Raw genomic sequence first — 20,490 nt, forward strand, 5'->3', positions numbered from 1 at the left:
CGCTTCCATTTGGAAATCCTTCGGAAAACAGCAGACAGCTATTCTGTGATACTCAGTTACTTGTGAAACATCAACTAAAGTTGTTTTGCCAAGTATCCATGGCTAAATAATAACTGGCATACTCTTCGGAGTGTTCCGTTAAACCTCTGACAAGTGAATGAACGAAAGCCAAGAGAAATGGAAAACGTCTTTCCTAAGAAAGCACTTCATCATGAATATGGTAGCAGGCTACTGCTTTAATTCCCTTTATTCCAGGAGCAGATGCACAAATGTTGATAGTACTTTTGGCAAGACAAAAATAATCACATCCTGAAGAACTGAATATGGAAACGCAATCTATCAATGCACCAAACCGATTTTATGCTTTGATTACACATGTACCTTGTCATCAAACTTCAGGTTTTTAATATTAATGGTGGTGAAAAGGATCAGCTATCAAAAGCAGATATGTTATCCATCTGTTGCATGAGATTTAGATGGAGAAATTAATATTTGAAAGTTGCATATCTTTCTAGAGCCATAATGCAAAGTTGGCAAAATATTGACAGGAAGTTCCTAAGAAACAACACAGGTGTTCATGCAAGATGAGGGAGAAGACATTCTTTGGGTCTAAACGTCACCATACACTCAGGCTATGCTTAGTTTTAAGTGAGTCTAAGGATTTGTGCCTGTCAATTTGGAAGAAAAAATGATGTACTGCATCCAGGTACCAAAAAAAAAAACAGATGAGGCCTACATCCTATCCTTCACACCCCCACTCTGGTGCTGATGACCTCTGACCTCGTCTAAAAAGACTGCTGTGGGAAAAGCAGCACGCACTTGGACACAGCACAGGCCCAGATTCCAAACAGGTGGCAGTCTCTCTGCTTAGCAACATTTGTTTTGGGGCTCTTTTGATGAGGTTATATGAAATAACGGCAGGAGGGAACTGTTCCCCACCAGGTAACCAGGGGCAGTATATGGTGGGAATGTAACCTACTATATTAGACTGGCGTGACCATGCACTGAGTGGAGCGAAACGGCATGGCTGGTTAACCATTTATTATCTTACAAGGTGCCAGAAGTGAAATCCACAGCTGTGCGGTCGTTTGTTGTCATGAAGACATCGCCCTCTTTTGGCTAAAAGCTGTAAACACTATCACAAATCCAATGGTGTAATATTAACAATGTTGGAGAACTGTAAAGGACATTACTAAGAATTTGTCATCCAGTATCTGTTGCAGCACCAGCAAACCACAATCTGATGACCTGAGGATTGTTATTCTTTCAACACTTCAATAAAAAAAGCATACACAAACACTCCAAAGACCTCTCATTATGTAAACACTTGTTTTTGTGATAATCTTTGAACACTGCATATGGCTTTTACTCCAATTTATTTTATGTCTTGCAGCTTTTTATTTATACATTTATTTAAATACAATAATTTCCAAAATCATATAAGCTTAATTATATTCTCCAAACACTGTTCACCAAGACAGACATTCATTACATAAATATATTATTTATACTTTAATTTACTGCAATTAAATTAAATTAAATACTAAAATAACATACAAAAGTCAAAAAACGCTGTTTAGGGAAATAATAATGGACAGAAGAAAACGGTAGACAAAAAACTGTTTCTAATGCAGAATGTTTAGATAAACGGTTTATGCCATGCTGGGCCATTCACTAAAAGATTTCCAATAGAAAGGAAGAGGAATATCCACATCCGTCTTTTTGTTTGAAACCCGTACATATGGCTCTGTATATGAAGGCAATGATTTCATTAATGCAATGTAGCTCTTAAACAGACTACTGATATAAGAATCGACCACAATGAGAAGATCATTTAGATTAGAGATGAGCTTCTCCATTGATATTTCATTGTACAGCTCCTGGATTTTATTTTTGCTGAAGTCTTTGAGCTCGGACAAACCTCTCTTAGCCTCCCGCATCCATTCACGAATCTTCTGCGCAACTTGTAAATTCCCTGCCTCTTTGTAAATCCCATTGATGTGAGAGGAAATTTCTTCCAGTTTTTCAGTCTTGAGAGAGTTCAGGAACTCCTCTGCCTTCTGGATGTAAACCTTTACAGAGTTTAACAGGTCCTGGAACACTTTCTCCACTTTGAGGTTTTCCCATCCCTCTATCGCTTGCATAATCTGATTCTTTGCTGATTTCATGGCAGCCCTCAGATCCTTCAAAATGTTCTTCCCACTAATAACCTTAGTGGTACCAGGAACAGTAAATTCTACTTTGTTAATGTGACCTGAAACAGAGTCAGCAATGGCTTCCATGAGACTAAAAAACCTTGTAGTAGCTCTATCAATCACTTTGGAAATGGACTGCCTGATCCTATTGTACAACTCCTGCCCGGTAAGCTTCTCCTCCAGACCTGGCAAGTGGAATTTGGTGTCCCTCAAGAACTTCATGGCAGCATCCAAAAGAACCCGCATGTTTGACTCATACTTCTGAAGGAATTCATTAGCGCTGATGGAGAAACTTCTGCTCAACTCTTGAAGATCAATTTGGGGTAAGTTCTCCAGCGTTCTCCTCCACATCTTTTCACCCTGTTGTCTGAGCTGCTCAATTGAGTTCTGCAGAGCATCAATCGTGCGTGGGATCTCCTGGTAAGCTCTGTCAATGCCGTTGGAGAGTGCGTTCTTCAGCTTTAGGGCAGCACGGTTCAGGTCTATGCCAAGGTAACTGATGTGGTACTGATTGATAAACTTTTGAAGAGATGCTATGATGGAAGGAAGTCTGTTTTTAAGGCCATTTATCATGTCTGATAGTCCATTGATATGATAGCCAACCTGAATACTCAGCTTTTCAGAGTTCTTCAAAGTCACCTTGAAACTCATCAGGTCTGTGTCCTTGTCAGGGGTTGACTGGATAAACAATACAGACATTTGGTTAGAATATTTCAATAAGCTGTACAAATTGCTGACTAAAGATTATCACTCTCTTACCAAATATCTGCTGAACAGTTTCGCATAAAATTGAGATGGTGACCTTCTAGTGAACTGGAACCCGATGAAGCCTGCTGCTGGTGAGGATATCGAGGATGTGATTCCATTGTTGTGTGATGCATAACGAAAGCTCAAGTCAGCAAAAGTTTGGCTTATTACGTCAATGCCCAGTGTTTGTCGTGAGGGACTGTGGAGTAAAAACACATTGCTATTTTGGTATACGTAAAGCAAAACAAGGCAGATGTAAAACAGAAATCCAAGAGATTACCTGGAACCTGAAGACTCATCCCGTCTCATTCTGAAGAAACATCAAACATTATTAGGTAACTATGACAGGAGACTGTATAAATGTGTAGGTTTGAGAAATTGATATGTTGTTCTTACCTTAGATTCTGATGAAGATCATGCTTCCAGTTTATATTCACATCCTGATGGGTAAAGGTACTTTTTCCATCTAGACCCACAGCTCCATTCTCAAGAAGGATGGTGGCAATCGCTAAAAATGGAATGTGAAATGGAATAAATAGAATATCAATATTAATTAATAATATTAATTGACAAACATTGCACAATGCTTGACAGATAAATTGTATATATACACGTTTAATTATTTGTTTAGAATGATATAATATTATGTATGTGCTATTAAATACTCATATGAATGTGTAAAAGCCTTTTGAGCTTACCATCCAAGCTATACTCCAGGAAAACCATGGTGGAAGTGCAGGTGGACTTCAATGTGCAAACAATTCCTGACTCTGTGTTTTCTAGATTTCCAGTCCATGTATTGTTATAAATTGGAGAAAAAACGTTGACAGTGGCCGACAGGGAACCAAAGGTTGGAATAAACACACCAGCTGGGAGATGGAGTGATATCTCTGGGACTTCGATTTTTTGTTCTGGGATGACAACATCTGGCAATTCAAAATGATATAGTGTTTTTGTGATGTCATCCAGACGAATTGGGTAATCACCAATGTCAAATGCTTTGGGAAGGGTAAATGGTGAGATGGTGATTTCATACTGTGGAAAACTGACAAACAAATGAGCCATTTTGTCTATCAGATATTTAGTTTTTACATGAATGCTAGGGATTTCCACTTTTGGTAAACCAGGCAAAGTAATATCAAAGGTAGGTGTACTGATATCATTGGGGATTTGTAGATTTGTCAAATCAATGACAAAGGATGGCACATGGAGAGTAGTCAAAGGTAAGGTAAAATCTGGAACAGTTATTAATGGTGGTATTGAAATATAATCTTGCAGGTCAGGCTCTTCAAATCGCATATCCACTTCCCTAATCCTTTTCAGAAGTTCTTTAAACCAATTAGGAACTCTGACTGTTATTTGTGGGATATTAAACGTGACTCCATTTTCAAACAATTTTGTAGGTAGTGCAAATAGTGTTCCCTCCATGCTCTTGGTGTATATCACGACAGTCGAAGCATTGAGGAACTGCAATTGGTCAGTACTGGTCACCTCACCAAGTTTAAATATGTCCCATAGACTCTTATGGTAGACTGGTAATTTGACAGTCTTCAGGAATGCAACATTCCCCTCAATGGATTCGGACATTTCCATGCGAATTTCAGACTGATCGTTTGATAGTGTCAGATCAGAGGAATGGATCAATGTTGCTAGTTGTTCCTTGCCACTCCAAAGTAATTTTTGCTTGTCTGAAGTGATGGAAAGATCTGCGTTCTGCACTATGCCAGCATGACCGATGTTACTTGGTTGTGATATGTCAATGTCAAGATTAGCTGACAAAGTTGTCAGTGGAACAAACTCAAGCGTCGCCCTTATATTTTGCTTTCCGTTTGTTGAAAATGATGCAATACTAGCTGCATTGGTGCTTGTGTATGTCATTGTAGCATAAATACGCTGCAGAGAAGCTTCGAGAGCGAGGTTCTTAGTGGCGTCCATATTCCAGGAACCAACATTTTTGTGATAGACCTTAGAGGTTAGATCAGTTTTCAGTGTGGAACGAAGACCATTGACACTCAAATAAATAGTTGCTTCATTGTCTAAAGATCCAGCAAGATTCACACTTTCCAATATGGTTGCATCTGTTGTTCCTTTCCAAGTGCTCTCCAAAGAGAAGTAAGATGGCAGCGACTCAAGAGCAAAATTGTGATCAATGCTTCCAGTGCCTTGCATCTCAATTATGGGAAAATTACTAATGTAGCTAACTTTGATTTTAGAGGCTATATTAGGTTTAGACTTTGTATTACCTCGGAGCACTTGATTTAGGTCCATCGTAAAAACTGGGAGCTTAACTTTAGCCAGGTTTGTTAAGGAAGCCTCCATATTCCTCTTGGTGAGGCTCACAGTGCTTTCGTGACTACATTCAGCATTCATATGTACAAAGGACAGATTTGTGGCCATCTTCAGACCTCTCTTTTTATTGATGGTGGTACTGCCATCAAGTTTACCTTTGAGAACATCGAACACGGATGTTGACGAGACATCAAACTTGATCACAACGTCAGACTGATTATACAGGCCGCCATTGGCATTCAGAGTTATTACGGGGGATTTGACTGAGAACTCGTACGTCATATTTCCAAATGCAGGTATCATAATGTTATTCTGAATTTCTGGTATTGTAAATGTGGGTAGGGTCAAGGCTCGAAGGGTCTCAGGGACATGCAAGACTGGTAGCTCCAAAGATGGAAGCACAAGGGTGTATGATGGCACTGAAAACCCCATTAAAGGAACTTTAAAGCTTGGTGTGCTTACCTCCTTTGGTATGAAATAACTGAATGCAGGCAATTCGGCTCGGAAGGCTGAAACCTCAATGTTTAGTATAGGTATTGTGTATCCAGGAACAGTGAAATATCTTGGTGGCTGATTTGATGTGTCAATTTTGTACTTTTCATGCTGAATTCTGGCTTCATTGTAGGAATTGGTGAGGGCATTCAAAATATGGTCTCGTCCTAGTTCAAAATGCAGACTCAGGATCTTGGCATTTTCAATGAAGGCTTCATAGATTGGCTCAAGGTTTAGATCAAATGTGTGTTTGTCAGGGTTTTTCTGATACAAGAGCTTGAAATCAATGTCAAATGATTGTTGAGGAGTGGTCAGAAGATGTTTCAGACCGTAATCTTCCCAAAGAGAAAACTCTTCGATTTTTGGTGTTTTCATATCCAGGTATGGGATCATAATTTCTGGGATACTGAGTGGAACAGTCAAGAAGTCAAGATTGGCTTCACCATCAACAAAAGCATAGATTCCAGCTTCATTTTCACTGTTATCCAAAGTAAAGTTGTGTTTATATTTGTATTGATTGAAGCGAGCCAGACCTACCCAAAAAGCATTTTGCTTATTGGAGTTCAAAGTAAATCCAAAGTCATCTTGGAGATCAATTTTTCCAGTCAGCTTCAGGGGCAAGATCATTTTAGAGTTCCCTTTATTTCTGCAATCAAGTGTGACCTCAAATGGTTGAGCTAAGAACTCACATGCATTGGATATACTTCCACTCACTTTTCCAATGAGCTCAGCCTTATGTGAAATTCCTATTTCCATTCGGACATCCTCCATTTGAGCCCTTCCTTTAAGCGTCAAAATACTGCCCTTGATGAAGGGCGCCTCAGTCTCAGCCCTGGCATCAATGGTGATGTGGCTCAGAATGACAGACTCTGCGTTAACCGACTGCTTCATTTTAAGGTTTCTGCTGTTTGTTTCTCCATCAAAATTGAGCTTTGCTGTGCCAGCATTGACAGTGAACTCCAAATTGCTTTTGTGTGTAATTTCATCTGAATAGTCATCAATGGACTTGGCGGTCCTTGATGGACTTGATGGAGACCACGTTCCACTTCCCACTGTTCCAACTGTTAAGGATATTGTCCCAGATTCAAAGCGGGCCTCCGCTGTTTTGGTTATTATAGCCTGACTGGAAAGATCTATGGTGGGGATGTTCAGATTATGGGTGTACGTTGTGTCCATATTTGCAGATATTCCATTCTTTAAAGCAATGCCTACATTATTAATCAAATCAGCTGTGTATATATGAGTGGTGAATTTGGCAGCTGTCTTGGCAGTTGCTTCTGCTGAAGTACCACTTAAGATGACAGAACCCTCATGGTCAATTCCAAAGGTCATGTGACTGACTTTCATGGTCTCACTAATAACCATTTTTCTCATTTTTGGAGCTTCGATTTGAAGCATTGCGTCCAGATTATGGTCAAGGAATTCAAGGTTTCCCTTTGACTTTCCTTTTGAGTTCAGTGTAGCTTTTAACTGTGGAGATTTCGGTGTTCTTGTTGTGTTCTCAAGAGCTACTGATGTCATCAATGTATAATGAGGAGAATCTACTTTGAATTCTCCATAAAGTTTGCCAAAAGCTGGTAGACATGGTTCAAATGAAATTTCAGGGATTTTGACTTCAGGGATGGGCAACATGGTGATCTCAAAACTCTCCAGTTTCAGTTTTGGAACAGTGATCTCTGGGAATTTGATCTCTGAAAGAGTGATCTCTGAGAAAGAAAAATCAGGCAAGTCTGAAAGGTAAAGAGCTCGTAAGTCCCCGAAGATGGCATCAGGATCCACTTCTGGCATTTCTATCTGGCGAACTTTGTCAATGAAGTCAATAATGCTCTGCTTGATTTTATCAAAGTCAACTGTGATGGAAGGAAGACTGAACAGGTCCAGAATGGTGAATTCCGGTATTGTTATCATTGCTGGAATTGTAATATCGTGTATCCTTGCCATTTTAATCTTAAAGGCAGGAACCTCAAGAGTCGTGAATGGATGAACAAAGGTGGGAACATCAAATTCTGCTGTCTTTAGAGCATTGAGAACTCCCTCCACAGCTTGACTGATTTGATTGAGGAGCTCCTTATCTTCAACCATCTTCTTCATTTCATCAATGAGTTTTGTGAACTGTGATGAAATGTATTCGATCATATTGACGTAAGCAACACTCACTCTTTCCAAGTAAACCGAGATTTCCTCTCTGATGTCCATGTCACTAATTCTCTGCCTCACATCGTCAATAATGTCTTGGATCTTCAGTTTTATGTCTTTATATGCAGTAGTGTCAATTACATCTATAATATTCCTGCAAACCTCAGCTATCCTTGTATTTTTCAGTTTTTCCATATAATCAACAACAGTCACCTGCATCTCTTTTATAAATTCTCTGGATGCCTCTATTTTTTGTGGGATTTCATAAACTTCATTTATCTGCTTGTTAATATAATTGACTACATCCTTAAGTTTTTCATTTACTTCATCAACAAATGTGTTGTAATCAAAAGTTCTTAAGGTCTTTATAATTATGAGAATGTACCCATTTAAATCATCTAAAATCTGTCTGAAATCCATCAGCTTTAACAGAGAAACAATGCTATCTAATACCTCCATAACCTTATCTGAGATGTACTCAAACTGGATAGATTTTAAAGTATCCACTACAGCCTGTACCAGCTCTTGGATTCTGTACTGCTTGACTAATATAATGGCCTGCTCCACAAAAACTTCAATTTTCTTGTCAATTTCATACCGTAAAATAAGCTCTTGTGCATTTATGTACACTCTGTTGATTTTCTCTGGAATTTCATACTCCTCTATCCAGTTTACAACAACATCTTTCGCAGTATCCAGCACTCTCTCTATGTCTTCATATGGAACTTGATCAGATAGTTCTTCCACATATTCAGTCAAGTCAAATGAGATTATATAGTCTCTCAGACCCTCAAGTAACATCTTGATGTCAAATGTCTCAACAATCTTCCTCAGTTCACTCAGCTTTGCCTGAAGTTTGGTTTTAATTTCATATTTTTCATCCAGTTGTTTCAACCAAGCAGCACTGCTGTCCTTCAGCTTTTGTAAATCAATCTGTCTTATTATATCTTCAATACCATCAATGCCTCTGATGATTGTTTTGGTTATTTCATACTTCTCATCAAAAGCTTTAAGTTCATCTCCAATTTGTATCAAAATGTCAGAGACAGAATTGGCCCACGATCCACTCTCAATGCCATCTTTGATTTTAATCATCAGATCCCTAATTCTTGTTGCTAAATCAATAATATTCTTTTTTGAAGACTCCTTAAATTTCTCAGCATATGCATCAAGGTCATCTATTGATATAGTGTAGTCATGTATGAGGGAAATCAGCTGGTCCTTGACAATGTTGACTTTATTCTCTAGGTCCATGTGCACTATGATGTCATTCACTTTTTGAGGGAGTTCATCCAACTTGTTCCTAAAATGACCTATCAAACCATTGATATCTAAGCTGTTGAGGTAGTTTTGAAGGGATTCAAACGTATGCAGAATTGCATTTTTCATTCTTTCAAAGGCAGCAGGGAAGCTCTCAATGAATGGAAAATAAATAATGTGACAGTCACTGTTCTTATCATACTTGACAAACCCAGAAACACTAAACTTTTGATTGTCTAATGGAATATGACTAGATTTTGATTCCGTGTTCAAAAGATTAGTTTGAAGCACTCCAGAGAGCTGGACCCCCATCTCATCTTCTTTGTTGTAAATATTGACATCTTGGTTGTAGGCATGATTATTTAGCTTCGACTTAAACTTCCACAACATAGACTGTTCATTAGGTATCAGCAAGCTGTCAAACTTGTTTTCAATGTGCGTTTCAGCTGACTCTCCATTTGGCAACATGTGTACAGCAGAAGCTCTGTATTCATGGGACTTAGCAATGGCCAATGGCTCAGCTTTCAAAAGGAACTTACTGTAGAGCTGACCAGTGTGTTTTCCATGAAACTTCACAGTGCCATCGCTGTTCAAAATGGCATCGATCGTAAGGCTAAATGGCATGGCCATTGTGCGAATGTTATTTTCAAGACGTAAAGATTTGCAATTTACTTGTGTCTTGCTGTTCATAACCGAAGACAGTCCTGCAAAATCCAAGTCAAAGTTGTTACTTATCTTGGAATCGAAAACATTTGCTGTTGTATTGCACTTGATGGTGCCAGCCATATCTGCGTAAGTAAATTGACAGCTGTGCTTAATGTTGTCCTCTTCCCCATACTTTCCACTGAGGCTTCCAGCTACATCCATCTTGAATGGCTCCATCTTAAGGTGGCCATCACTGCTCAGTCCAAAATCAAATATCTCAAGTTCATTATTTGTCCTTATCGATGTGACAAATGGCCTCATATTAACCTTAATGTCGTGGTTGTAGGATGCTCCATCGCAGATGAAATTGTCCGTTTTGGAGCGGAAAGCCAAGGTCCATAAAGTTACATTCAGGGTATGTGTGCACTCTGATCGCATTTTCTGTAAAGTACCCATCAAGGTATTAGACAGACTCAGTCCTTGCTTATTAATACCAAAGTTCATTGTGTTTTTTGCAGTTCCATCAAAGGCATTCCCTTTAAAAACACTGGTTAGATACACTTCTTTGGGTGAAATCTTACCCTCCGCACTTAGGTCAACTGTGTTATCCTGTGCTGATCCTTTTGATACAAGAGACATAGAGGCTCCATCACCATCGATACCAGCATTGATGGTATTCTCAAAAGTCAAAGTGCTTCCCTCAATGGTTGTCATGCAACTGGTGGTCAAGCCATTTGCTCCAAAAGTAAGTGTGCCTTTGTGTGTCCCACGTCCATCTTCGAAATTCAGCAAACTTTCTATGTTCATTTCAAGGCCGTTACTGTTGAGGGATCCAGTAAGGAGGGAGTATGCACGATGTGTTGCATCATCCGCCTGGGTTTCAACTTTCAGTCTGGCTTCTTCACTCATGACATCAAGTTCAACTTTACAGCGCAGAGCTTTTCCAAGGCCCGTCGTACTACCATCCGACTTCACAGACAGCTGGCCTTTCTTGTGCTTTAACTCTGCTACATGCTTCAGAACATCATTTTGAGCATTTGTTTTGGACAAAAGCGACAGCTCTCCGTTGACATAGGATCCTTTGATCACATTCTGACCCTGGATGATTGAGGAGTCAAACTTTAATGTGGACTCTCCTTTTCCTTCTCTTTTGAGCATATTGTAGATATAGGATTGGCTGAGGGTGGAGTTGGCATAGAGAGAGCCTATCCTGATAAATCCACCAAAGTTTCCATCTCCAATGATCTCATCATTCATGGAAGCTGACTGAGCCGAATAATACACAGAGGTGTGCAGACCAAGTGGACTAGATGCTTCAATCCTGTAGTTGGTCCTACCACTGATTTTATCAGCGATACTCATAGTTTCAAAGACACTCAGGCTGGCATCAAGTAAACAATGACTGACAGATCCATTTACAAGGTACATCAGAGTATCATTGACTGTACCAGTTATCATGCCCATACCTATGTGAAGGGGGAAAAAAATCAATATTTAAATGTAAGTTAAGTAAAACAAATTCCAAAAAAATGAAGATGCCATAATGACAGTCAACTTTGTAGATTAGGTTAATATGATTTTTGATTACTTGAATACCTTCAATTTTGTATGACAGGGGTGTCACGGGGCAGCTGGCCATCATTTTGTACTTAGCAATGTAATTGGGAACATCAACAGTGTTGTTTCCCCCTAAGATAGAGCCCTCCCAATCATAAAAGTTGCTGTTCATCTTGACAGACAATTCTGCTACACCTAACATGGGTAAGGAGAAATCCAAAGCTCGGGGAATTGTGAATGATGGAATCTTGTAGTTGTTCTCAGGAATATCCAGGCCAATGAGGGGAATTTGAATCTGTGGGAGTGTGAGGGTGGGAGGGATGTTGAGTTCAGCAGATGACTTTCCTCCCAAGAGAAGAGGAAGTGAAATGGAGATTCTGCCTTTGTTGAACTGGTATCTCATCAATGCATCACTGAACACAAAAAAGAGAGCAAAGTTTATAGTCAATATCAATGTATATAATATACCTGAATATAAAGATTAGTCAGAAGTTTGGGCACACATCATTGTATTTTCATTATATTGCATAAAATATTTGTCTTTTGTGACAACATGCCCTAATTATCCACATATAGGCCTCATGTGGCACCTAGCCTCCCCCCTATATGATTATTTTTTTTTTTGAATGTAAATGTTTGTTTTTTTGTTTTTTTAGAATGTAAAAAGTTATCACTCACGATTTAAGATATAATTTTTCTGGCAAAGATGGCAAGGTGAGCTCTGGTGTGCTTCTCTTGCTCCTCTGTACGTTCACAAATGTACTGCCTGCCGCTAATTTCTCCAGCCAAATATTCACTGCCTAGGGACAAAAAGACTGATTATGAAATGTTCATTTTCAACAAAGCCATTCAAAAAGTGTAAATGAAAATTGTAAAAGACATGTAATTTATACAAACCTCAAGTTTGATTTGATGCACTTACCTCCAACCCTTTCGAAACAATGTGACGAAGTTTCATGTCAGTCTTGGCGACTTTCTGATCAAGGACATCATCAATACTCGCCTCCAGCTGGCTACGGTACTCCTCCATATTTGGGAACAGTTTATCAACTTCAGAGTTTATGTCTGACTTCATTTCAAGTTCAACCTTGTTATTATCTGCAGAGTCACCAACAAAAACTAGTTAAAAACCTAAAGACAAATTAATTCCAGGAACATTTGCTTCATTAACTATGTGTGCTTCATTACCGTATCTGAGGATGGCTTTCTGCACAGATGTAGTCTCTGGCATGTTAAAGGCTGTTTCAAGCTGCAGGATGAGCCCGTTGTTATTCTTTAGGGTGGCAGTGGCAGAGGTGTCCATCTGTAGTGCTGGCACTGCCAACTTAAGCTCAATCAGACCGTCCCTCATAGACTCTAACCTGCTCAAAAACACATAAATATCTAGATTAACATCAAACTGAGACTGCCCATATAAGTGTATGTCATGTTAAAATAAAAGTCTTCTAGATATTTTTCCCCACTATTGAGTGTTCACTCTTTTTAGAATATAATTTTTTTTTTTTTACTATACCTGGCATGCCCAACTAGGGAAAGCTGTGGGATGTCTTTGTTAGTTACATCAATTGTAATGCCATGCATCTTCTTTCCTTTAGCACTGCTATCTGTAACTGCCAACTTGATCCCAGCTTCAAGGTCATAATCAGGGATCTGAAGGTCGGTGGTGAGAATGTTTTTATTGCGGTTGTATTTCACAACTGCTGTGGCTTCAGTTGGCTCAGCACCTTAAAATAAGAGGAACATATTTTTAGATGGATTTCAAATTCATACACATTAGATAACTCCCATTCACAAAAATGCAAGCAATGTTGATCAAATAAATACGTTTAAAAGTGCATGATTTCCTGAGTTGACATATTTTTCATTAAATAGCTCATTTTAGTTACATCACAACTTTGAACAATGATTTGCTACTTGTTAATTGGTTGCAGGTGGATTTGATTGGACAAAATCTGTGTAGTGCAAGATGAATCATTATCCTTACTTTATTTTCTCAAAAGGTAGAAATGGCACATTTTTAATGCATGTACACAACCGTTAAAAGTTGGTGCTGGTAAGATTTTTTTAATGTTTATGAAAGAAGTTTCTTATGCTCACCAAAGCTGCATTTATTTGATCAAAAATACAGTAAAAACGGTAATATTGTGAAACATTATTACAATTATTTGGTGCTCAAGAAACAAACAAACAAAAAAAGAAACATTTTTAAAAATGTAATTAATATGTTTGTTAAACCCATGATACATTTTCCAGGATTCTTTGATGAATAAAAAGTTCAGAAGAACAGAATTTATTTGAAATATAATTTTTTTGTAAGATTATAAATGTATTTACTGCCACTTTTGATTAAATGCATCATTGCTTAAAGTATTAATTTCTTTAAAAAATAATGCTAAAAATAACTTTTAACAACATTTAAAGATAGTTTATGCATATGACCTCAAAGACATAAAAGCCACAAAACATTTGAATTTATGGTTCTTAAAGCATAAAGATAAATGTTCAATGCCACTGTTAGAAATAAAATAAGAAATTAGTAATATAATTAAAATTGTTTGAGGACTTACCTTCAGCCTTGAGAACAATTTTCACAGAGTCGACTTTATGGCGCCCCTCTTTTCCTTCCCTCAGCAATGCATAGGCAATGGTTGCTGTATACTCAGGCACTTCGGCTGTAGGTTGAAGTTCCAGAGCAAGCCTGGAAAGAAATTATTTATTTTTAAGTGCATAGACCTTGGAAGTAAGTTGTTTGCATACTCTACATCCACCTGTTTCTCACCTTGTCTCTCCTGTGAGAGGATAGTATGGGGCATTATTGGTGGAACTAGCATTTGAATAGCGCAAAATAGTGCAGTAATTCATCCCAGGAAAGATAGGATTACACTCTGTAGAGTCGATCCTGTCCTCTACCATGGAGGGGACAATCTTAGTCTGACTGGAGGTCACTGAGAGCAACTTGTTGCTGTAGTGGAAGAAAGAGAAGAAACATCTATTCCATTCTAGTTTTTGAACAAAATACTGTACTGCTGATCAGTAGTACAAAATAAAGTGACCCTTAAATATGTCAAAGTATGAATGCATGGTAAGAGAGCATCTGATAAGGAACAGTAAATGTAGGATACAGAGAGTTCAGATGGCCTACCTGATGCTAAAGAGCTGGATGTTTCCCTGTGGAGCAGGGATGGAGAGCTTGATCTCACTGTCACTTATGGTGACCTTGGCATTCACAGCGCTTTCATGGTACATGTTTGTGTGTGTTTCAATCCCAGCTGCCACAAATTCTGGGATATAAACACCCATTTGGGTAACAAACTCCATTCCCACAGATGGCATGAATGAGAGCTGTTGCTGTGAACAATAACAGAAAAACATCAACACTCTACTACTTAATTGTGACACCACAAAATTCACACTAGTGAGAAGGATTACCATCATGCGGTCAATGGTCAGGCCTCCTTTGGCTCCAGGGGCCAAAACTCCAGATAGGGAAAGCTTCAGTGGAAAACCAGCACTTGTAGGTAGCGTAAAGGCTTTGTCTAGGAACATATAGTGGACAAAAAGCTCATTCTCTAAGCTAGATATCAGCTTTCCCATGAACTGCAATAAAAAGAGATTAACACACATACTACAGTTAGATTTAGTTGAAGAAGACTTATATTTTCAGGGTAGTACAGTTAATATATCATATTTTCAAAATCTATGATTAACACTTACATTCACAGTCATTGACTTAAATGTTTCTGTGTATAGTTTAATGTAGTGAATGATGAGATTGAGCTCATTAGTCTTCAAATATCCCAGTTCTGTTCCCATAAACCGCAGGTAGGCCAAGCCTTTAGGAGCATCTTCAATCTGTTCAAGGCGTTTTTTGAACTCTGAGAGGTATTCTTCAACACTCCTCATGATATCCTGAGGGACCTAAGGGAGAAGATGTTTTAAGCTTATTTTGATGGATTTTCATTATACACTCAAAACATTCTTTATTTCATACCTGTCTTTTCATCCTTTCACCTCTTAGTGGGGAAATCCACTTATCCAAAACCCTTTTAACGGGATGTGGAATCTTTTCATTGACCCAGTACATGGCTTTCGAGATGGCATCAGGGAAGAAACCATTTTCTCCAAAGAGAACTTCAATGGCTGGCTCAAAGCCTTCACCTTCAAGACCAATCTAAGAAAGAAGTCATCACATGCATTGCAAAAAAAGGGAAAATATGTGCACAACATATAGAACATAGAGCCTTTTAATGATAAACTCATACAGTACCTCTAGTATTTCTGCATTGAAATTGTCAAGTGTGGTGGCTAACATGACTTCTCTGGGCATGTAATTGGCAGAGTCAAAAATCATGTTGCTTTCTACTGAGCCAACCAGTGGGACTTCAATTTTGTAGTTATGTGAGAACTTTGTGAAGTCCGTAGGGTTAAAGCTTGCATCCCCCAGTACAGCTTTAAGAATGTAGTCCTTTGTTCTAAAAATAAACAAAAAATTATTAGGGATGCACAATATATCAGTACCTATATTGGTTATCAACCAATATTATTACGCTTATTTTTACATTTAAATTACCTGTCATCATCTAATGGTTACTTAAATTTATATTTAAAAACAATACCATTTTAATAACACTGTAAAATGTAATTTCAAGTTTTCATGCAGCACATAATAATGTTATAATGCATATATTCCCTTATAGCTTTTTAAACAACTGATTTTAGTTTTGTGTTTTATTTGTAATTTATTATTACTAAATAATACAGAAGTTTAATATCGACAACTTATCAGTTATCCGCAATAACATGAAAATAATGATAACTTTTAATATTGATGCATTCCTAAAGTCATGTCTGATAAAAGTTATAAAGTCTGAGGTTATCTAGACAACATAAAAAGTATTACTTTTGTTTGAGGTTAGAATTTATCTTCTAGAGACAAGATCTTTAATCTTAAGACAACATTGCCAAAGTTTCAAACAGTTTTGAACATCCTTTGTACAACATCCTCAGCACATTTTCTGTTTCCAACAAAAACATCAAGATAAATAATTTTGAACAATAAGGTCTTAATAATAAACACATTCAGCATTTGAAATATTAGTGTACATACGTGCTCAGAGTCGGGTCTTCTGATTCCAATATGTTAGCGATATGGGAGGAGACAAAGCTTTTAACTTGCTCATTTTGCTCACTCTTAAGTGTCCTCAGCACCTTGTTTGCCTCCTCGGGGTCCCTCATGAGCATCAGATATGCTGCAATGCGTTTTTGGGCAGGTGCCTCTGAATTCTCATACTGTTGTACCAGGGCAGTTTTCACCTAGTAACAAGAAATCAAAATATCAAGCACTTTAGCAATGAATCATGATCATACTGGCCGATTTTACTTAGTTTAAAATAAAGTGTCCAAGTGCTTCAAGTACTAGATTGAATTTATTTGGCTGACTGATGCATCTTTAAGAACTTCTAGTTTGGAATAAGGATAATTTAAACACTGTAAATCTTAACAAGAGTTGATTTACATCTGAATCCATTTCCATGAGTCTGAAAGCCTGGATAGCTGCTTTTTGTACTGGCAGAGAAGCGTACGTCTGGCCCATGCATTTTAGGAGAGAAGTCTTCAGAGATGGGAATCCCTCCATGTACTTTCCCATGACACCAATAATAATTCTTGTAAAATACAAAGTATTTTTTTACAGCTTAATACTACCCACCATCTTTGCTGAAATATCTGTTGTTTATTTTCACTGAATCCTGTAGCGTTAGACTCTGTTTTACTTCTGAGGAGATACCATACTGCCCCCTATTGGAGACAAAATAGCATTTACGCTTCATGAACATTTTAGAAGTACACATTCTGTCATCATTCAGTTGTTCCACACCTTAGATTAATTGATATTGAATTAAAGGGGTCATATGATGCGATTTCAATTTTTCCTTTCTCTTTGGAGTGTTACAAGCTCTTGGTGCATAAAGAAGATCTGTAAAGTTGCGTCTTCAAAAAGAGGACTATATCTGCTTCGTCATGCCTGGAGTTGATCCCTGCTGGTCGCTGAGGAAATACTACAACTTTGCGCTATCGCCGGATCGGCTTTCACCGTGGACGAAGCGGAGTCGTCACATGTCCTTTCGGACGCTCCTTCGTCGTTAAGTTTTCAATGAAATTATTCCCCTAACTCTCAGATCAAATTGATTGCTGCATAATATTACCATATTAATCTATATATTGTACATCACATATGTGACCCTGGACCACAAAACCAGTCTTAAATCGCTGGGTTCAGATAGTTGTATCTAAATATATATTGTCCGATCCTAATAAACCATACATCAATGGAAAGCTTATTTATTCAGCTTTCAGATGATGTATAAATCTCAATTTCGAAAAATTTACACTTAAGACAGGTTTTGTGGTCCAAGGTCACATATGTGCTATGGCAGGTTTGACATCAATTGTGATTTCATCATTATGAAACAAAGCATTTCTGGGCAGAGATTACATACTCATGTGAGAATGGGATAAAGAGATGCTTCTCTGTACACTGAGCTTCAGTCAGGTGCTTTCTCCTGTTATCAAACTGATAGTTGCAAGTCTGTGTACTCCTGATTAGCTTGGAAATAAGTCCATTCTGCAAAGATAAATTTGTTCAAAAGTAGTTTGAATGACATTTTTGACTGACACAGACATGAAAGAATAAATATTGAAAGAAATAAGGCATGCTTGTCCTACCAGGCCAGGCAAGAGGGACAAGGGGCTGGTAGGGAGACTGTGAGGTGAGAAATGGCTGCAGTCTGACAGATCTCTGACCACAGTGACATCCGTGTCGATATCTTTCCGTGAGTTGACTGTGACATCAGTCTTGCATATACCATGAATTGTACTCTTAAAAATTAAAGAATAGAGAAGTAGTTAGGGAAAATCTATATTAAATCTATAGAGTGGGATCCAAAGTCTGAAACCACATTGAAAATCAGCATGTTTTGAACCTTGAAATAAACAAAGTATTAGGATTTTTTTTTTAATATACAAAGTTGAAGTAAAAATGAACAAAATAGTTAAGATCCAGCATCTTTTCTGGCTCACTACTCAAACATGAAAGCAAATTTGTGACACTGACACAAGATGACAAGTGGTCTTATTGCACATGTAAGATTATGTGTTTTACAAATCCTTTATACAAACAACAAATGAAACATTAATTATGTAGACTGCGTTTTAGTGTGCACTTTACATTTTAATTTTAATCTCACCATTTTTTCATTTAGTTTTTCCTCCAGGACTGGCACGAGAAGAGCAGAGATGATTCCTCTTTTGATGTTCAAAATGTTTTCTGGTTCATCCTTCTCTGGATAAATGGAAACACTGGTTACCTGCTCCACCACAAAATTCAGAGGGTTCCTGGAAAGGGGGTTTCATAAACTAAATGCTCAATAACCAAAATACAAGATGCATCATCATTACGGAAGGAACAGTATGTATTTCCTCTATTTCCTCTAAGGGGAGGAATATGCCAGAAATTATGGGCTGTTCCACATACTTCTCCATGGCAAGCTGGAAGGCCTCGGCTCCAGCAGCCTGCCTGTAAACAGGCTGACCCTGTGCATCGATGACGGACACCTCGCTCAGGACACATTCTGTTGTGCGAAGGACAAAGCTGCAGGTCTGTGGGACCTCAATTTCAACCTGATGGTGGAGAGAGAAAATACAGGCAGAGTATTATTATGAAATAAAGTATTTTCATAAAATAGCTTTAAAAAGACAGTAAAGAAATGTATAATGTTATAATAATATTAAAGAATGTTTTTTCTTTCAAAAACATTACAGACCCCAAAGTTTTGAACAGTATGTGTGCTTATATAAAAAGAGGTTATGCCGTATTAAGGATTTTTTTGTACCTGACAGGAGACCTTTGGCCCATTCCTGAGGTTAGCTGTACCCGTCACCCCATTTTTGCTCTCGGCTGTATACTGATAAACATATTTTCTGAGGTTCTTGAACCTTGCAGACACTTAAAAAGAAAACAAGCATTTAATAATTGTACGTAAGTGCTACTATGATGTCAATGATAAATATAACAACTTTGTTGTTGTAATTGTTTCACAATTATCTGGCTTCACATGTTTAGAGTTGATCATGATTTCTGCAGTATTTCAGAGTCAGTTCTAAGTAATCAGATGAACTGGAGACCTTTGGACCACTTGTTGACAGAGTGGCACCTCTCTGATTCAATACTCTCGTACTCTCAACACATACACAAGGTTCATGTACCAGGGTTCACTGCTGCTATCTTCTGCAGTCGATAGTAGCACAGTAGGCCAGACTAAAGAAACTCATCCTGATTGGTTGCAGACAGCTCAATGTATGTCACAACTAACTGACCTAAGGTTAGTTAGATGAGGATCAACATGTTGTGAATTGGTCACTTACATGGGCATACGGGTGGCTGTCCTTCTCCACTGTCTTCCTCAACTACCTCAGTGTTTGCTTCAACAGAGGCATAGAAAAAAATGGCTGAATTAAATACATGTTATATTTGACAAAACACAACAAATCTGAGTAATTAGACTTTTCGTTTAGGAAAGGAGGACAGAAAAATCTTTAAATTAAATATAAGAACAGTGAACATCTTCTAGATTTCCATTCAATCGCTGCAATATCTTAACATTTATATAATCTGTAAATTTTTCATAATGAATACTAAAAAAAATCTATATAAAAAAAGACAAGGTATACGAGTTACAGACAAAGACCTAATAATAATACAAGGATGAAAATGAGAAAAAAAGGTGAATAGCATAAATACTACAGGAGAAATAAGAAAACTAGTGGTAGATAGATATAAAATCTTACCTGTCAATAAATGTGCACTAAGGATGAGTAATAGACACAACTTAGTGTCCATCTTTATGGGCACTAAAACTTTTTCTTACAGTCTTTTCACCAGCTTCTCTGAAATACTCCCACCCAGCCGAGCCTTTATAACATACCCCCCTCCCAACCCCCGGGCCTCCAAATGAAACCTCCTCCAATCAGTCAAAAGACCACAAAATGACAACTCTGACTTGTCATTCAAAGTTCAGCGCATGAGCATATCCAATCCACACAAGAAAATAATTAATTAATAAAATGCAAGGCACATATTCTTGACTAATAAAACAAGTGTATTAAAATACAT

At 37.9% G+C, this 20,490-nt stretch overlaps 1 protein-coding gene across 1 annotated transcript; it reads right to left on the bottom strand.

Moving 5' to 3' along the window:
• Positions 1-239: 239 nt before the first annotated feature.
• Positions 240-20,250, bottom strand: apoba (apolipoprotein Ba). Its single transcript, XM_016526914.1, has 27 exons — positions 20,166-20,250; positions 19,743-19,799; positions 19,211-19,323; positions 18,853-18,998; positions 18,566-18,713; positions 18,045-18,197; positions 17,819-17,943; positions 17,025-17,117; positions 16,837-16,984; positions 16,429-16,634; positions 15,589-15,793; positions 15,313-15,492; positions 15,036-15,239; positions 14,751-14,918; positions 14,464-14,669; positions 14,101-14,283; positions 13,889-14,019; positions 12,835-13,045; positions 12,510-12,682; positions 12,244-12,419; positions 12,000-12,121; positions 11,361-11,734; positions 3,641-11,230; positions 3,339-3,450; positions 3,223-3,252; positions 2,955-3,141; positions 240-2,873 (listed from the first exon to the last, which is right to left on the bottom strand). The coding sequence occupies exons 1-27, from the start codon at positions 20,215-20,217 to the stop codon at positions 1,653-1,655; spliced, it is 12,714 nt and encodes a 4,237-aa protein (XP_016382400.1). The 5' UTR covers positions 20,218-20,250; the 3' UTR covers positions 240-1,652.
• Between the last annotated feature and the right edge of the window lie 240 nt (positions 20,251-20,490).

Source organism: Sinocyclocheilus rhinocerous, unplaced genomic scaffold (assembly GCF_001515625.1).
Source record: "Sinocyclocheilus rhinocerous isolate Xijiao unplaced genomic scaffold, SAMN03320098_v1.1 scaffold1234, whole genome shotgun sequence".
NCBI classification, from domain to species: domain Eukaryota; kingdom Metazoa; phylum Chordata; class Actinopteri; order Cypriniformes; family Cyprinidae; genus Sinocyclocheilus; species Sinocyclocheilus rhinocerous.

Excerpts from the sequence above, each read along its gene's own strand:
- apoba (XM_016526914.1), bottom strand. The coding sequence starts at position 20,217 with ATGGACACTAAGTTGTGTCTATTACTCATCCTTAGTGCACATTTATTG. Across the intron at positions 14,020-14,100 it reads CCTCTCACAGGAGAGACAAG|GCTTGCTCTGGAACTTCAAC; the intron begins GTGAGAAACAGG and ends ATTTCTTTCCAG. Across the intron at positions 12,122-12,243 it reads TTGTTTCGAAAGGGTTGGAG|GCAGTGAATATTTGGCTGGA; the intron begins GTAAGTGCATCA and ends TTTTGTCCCTAG.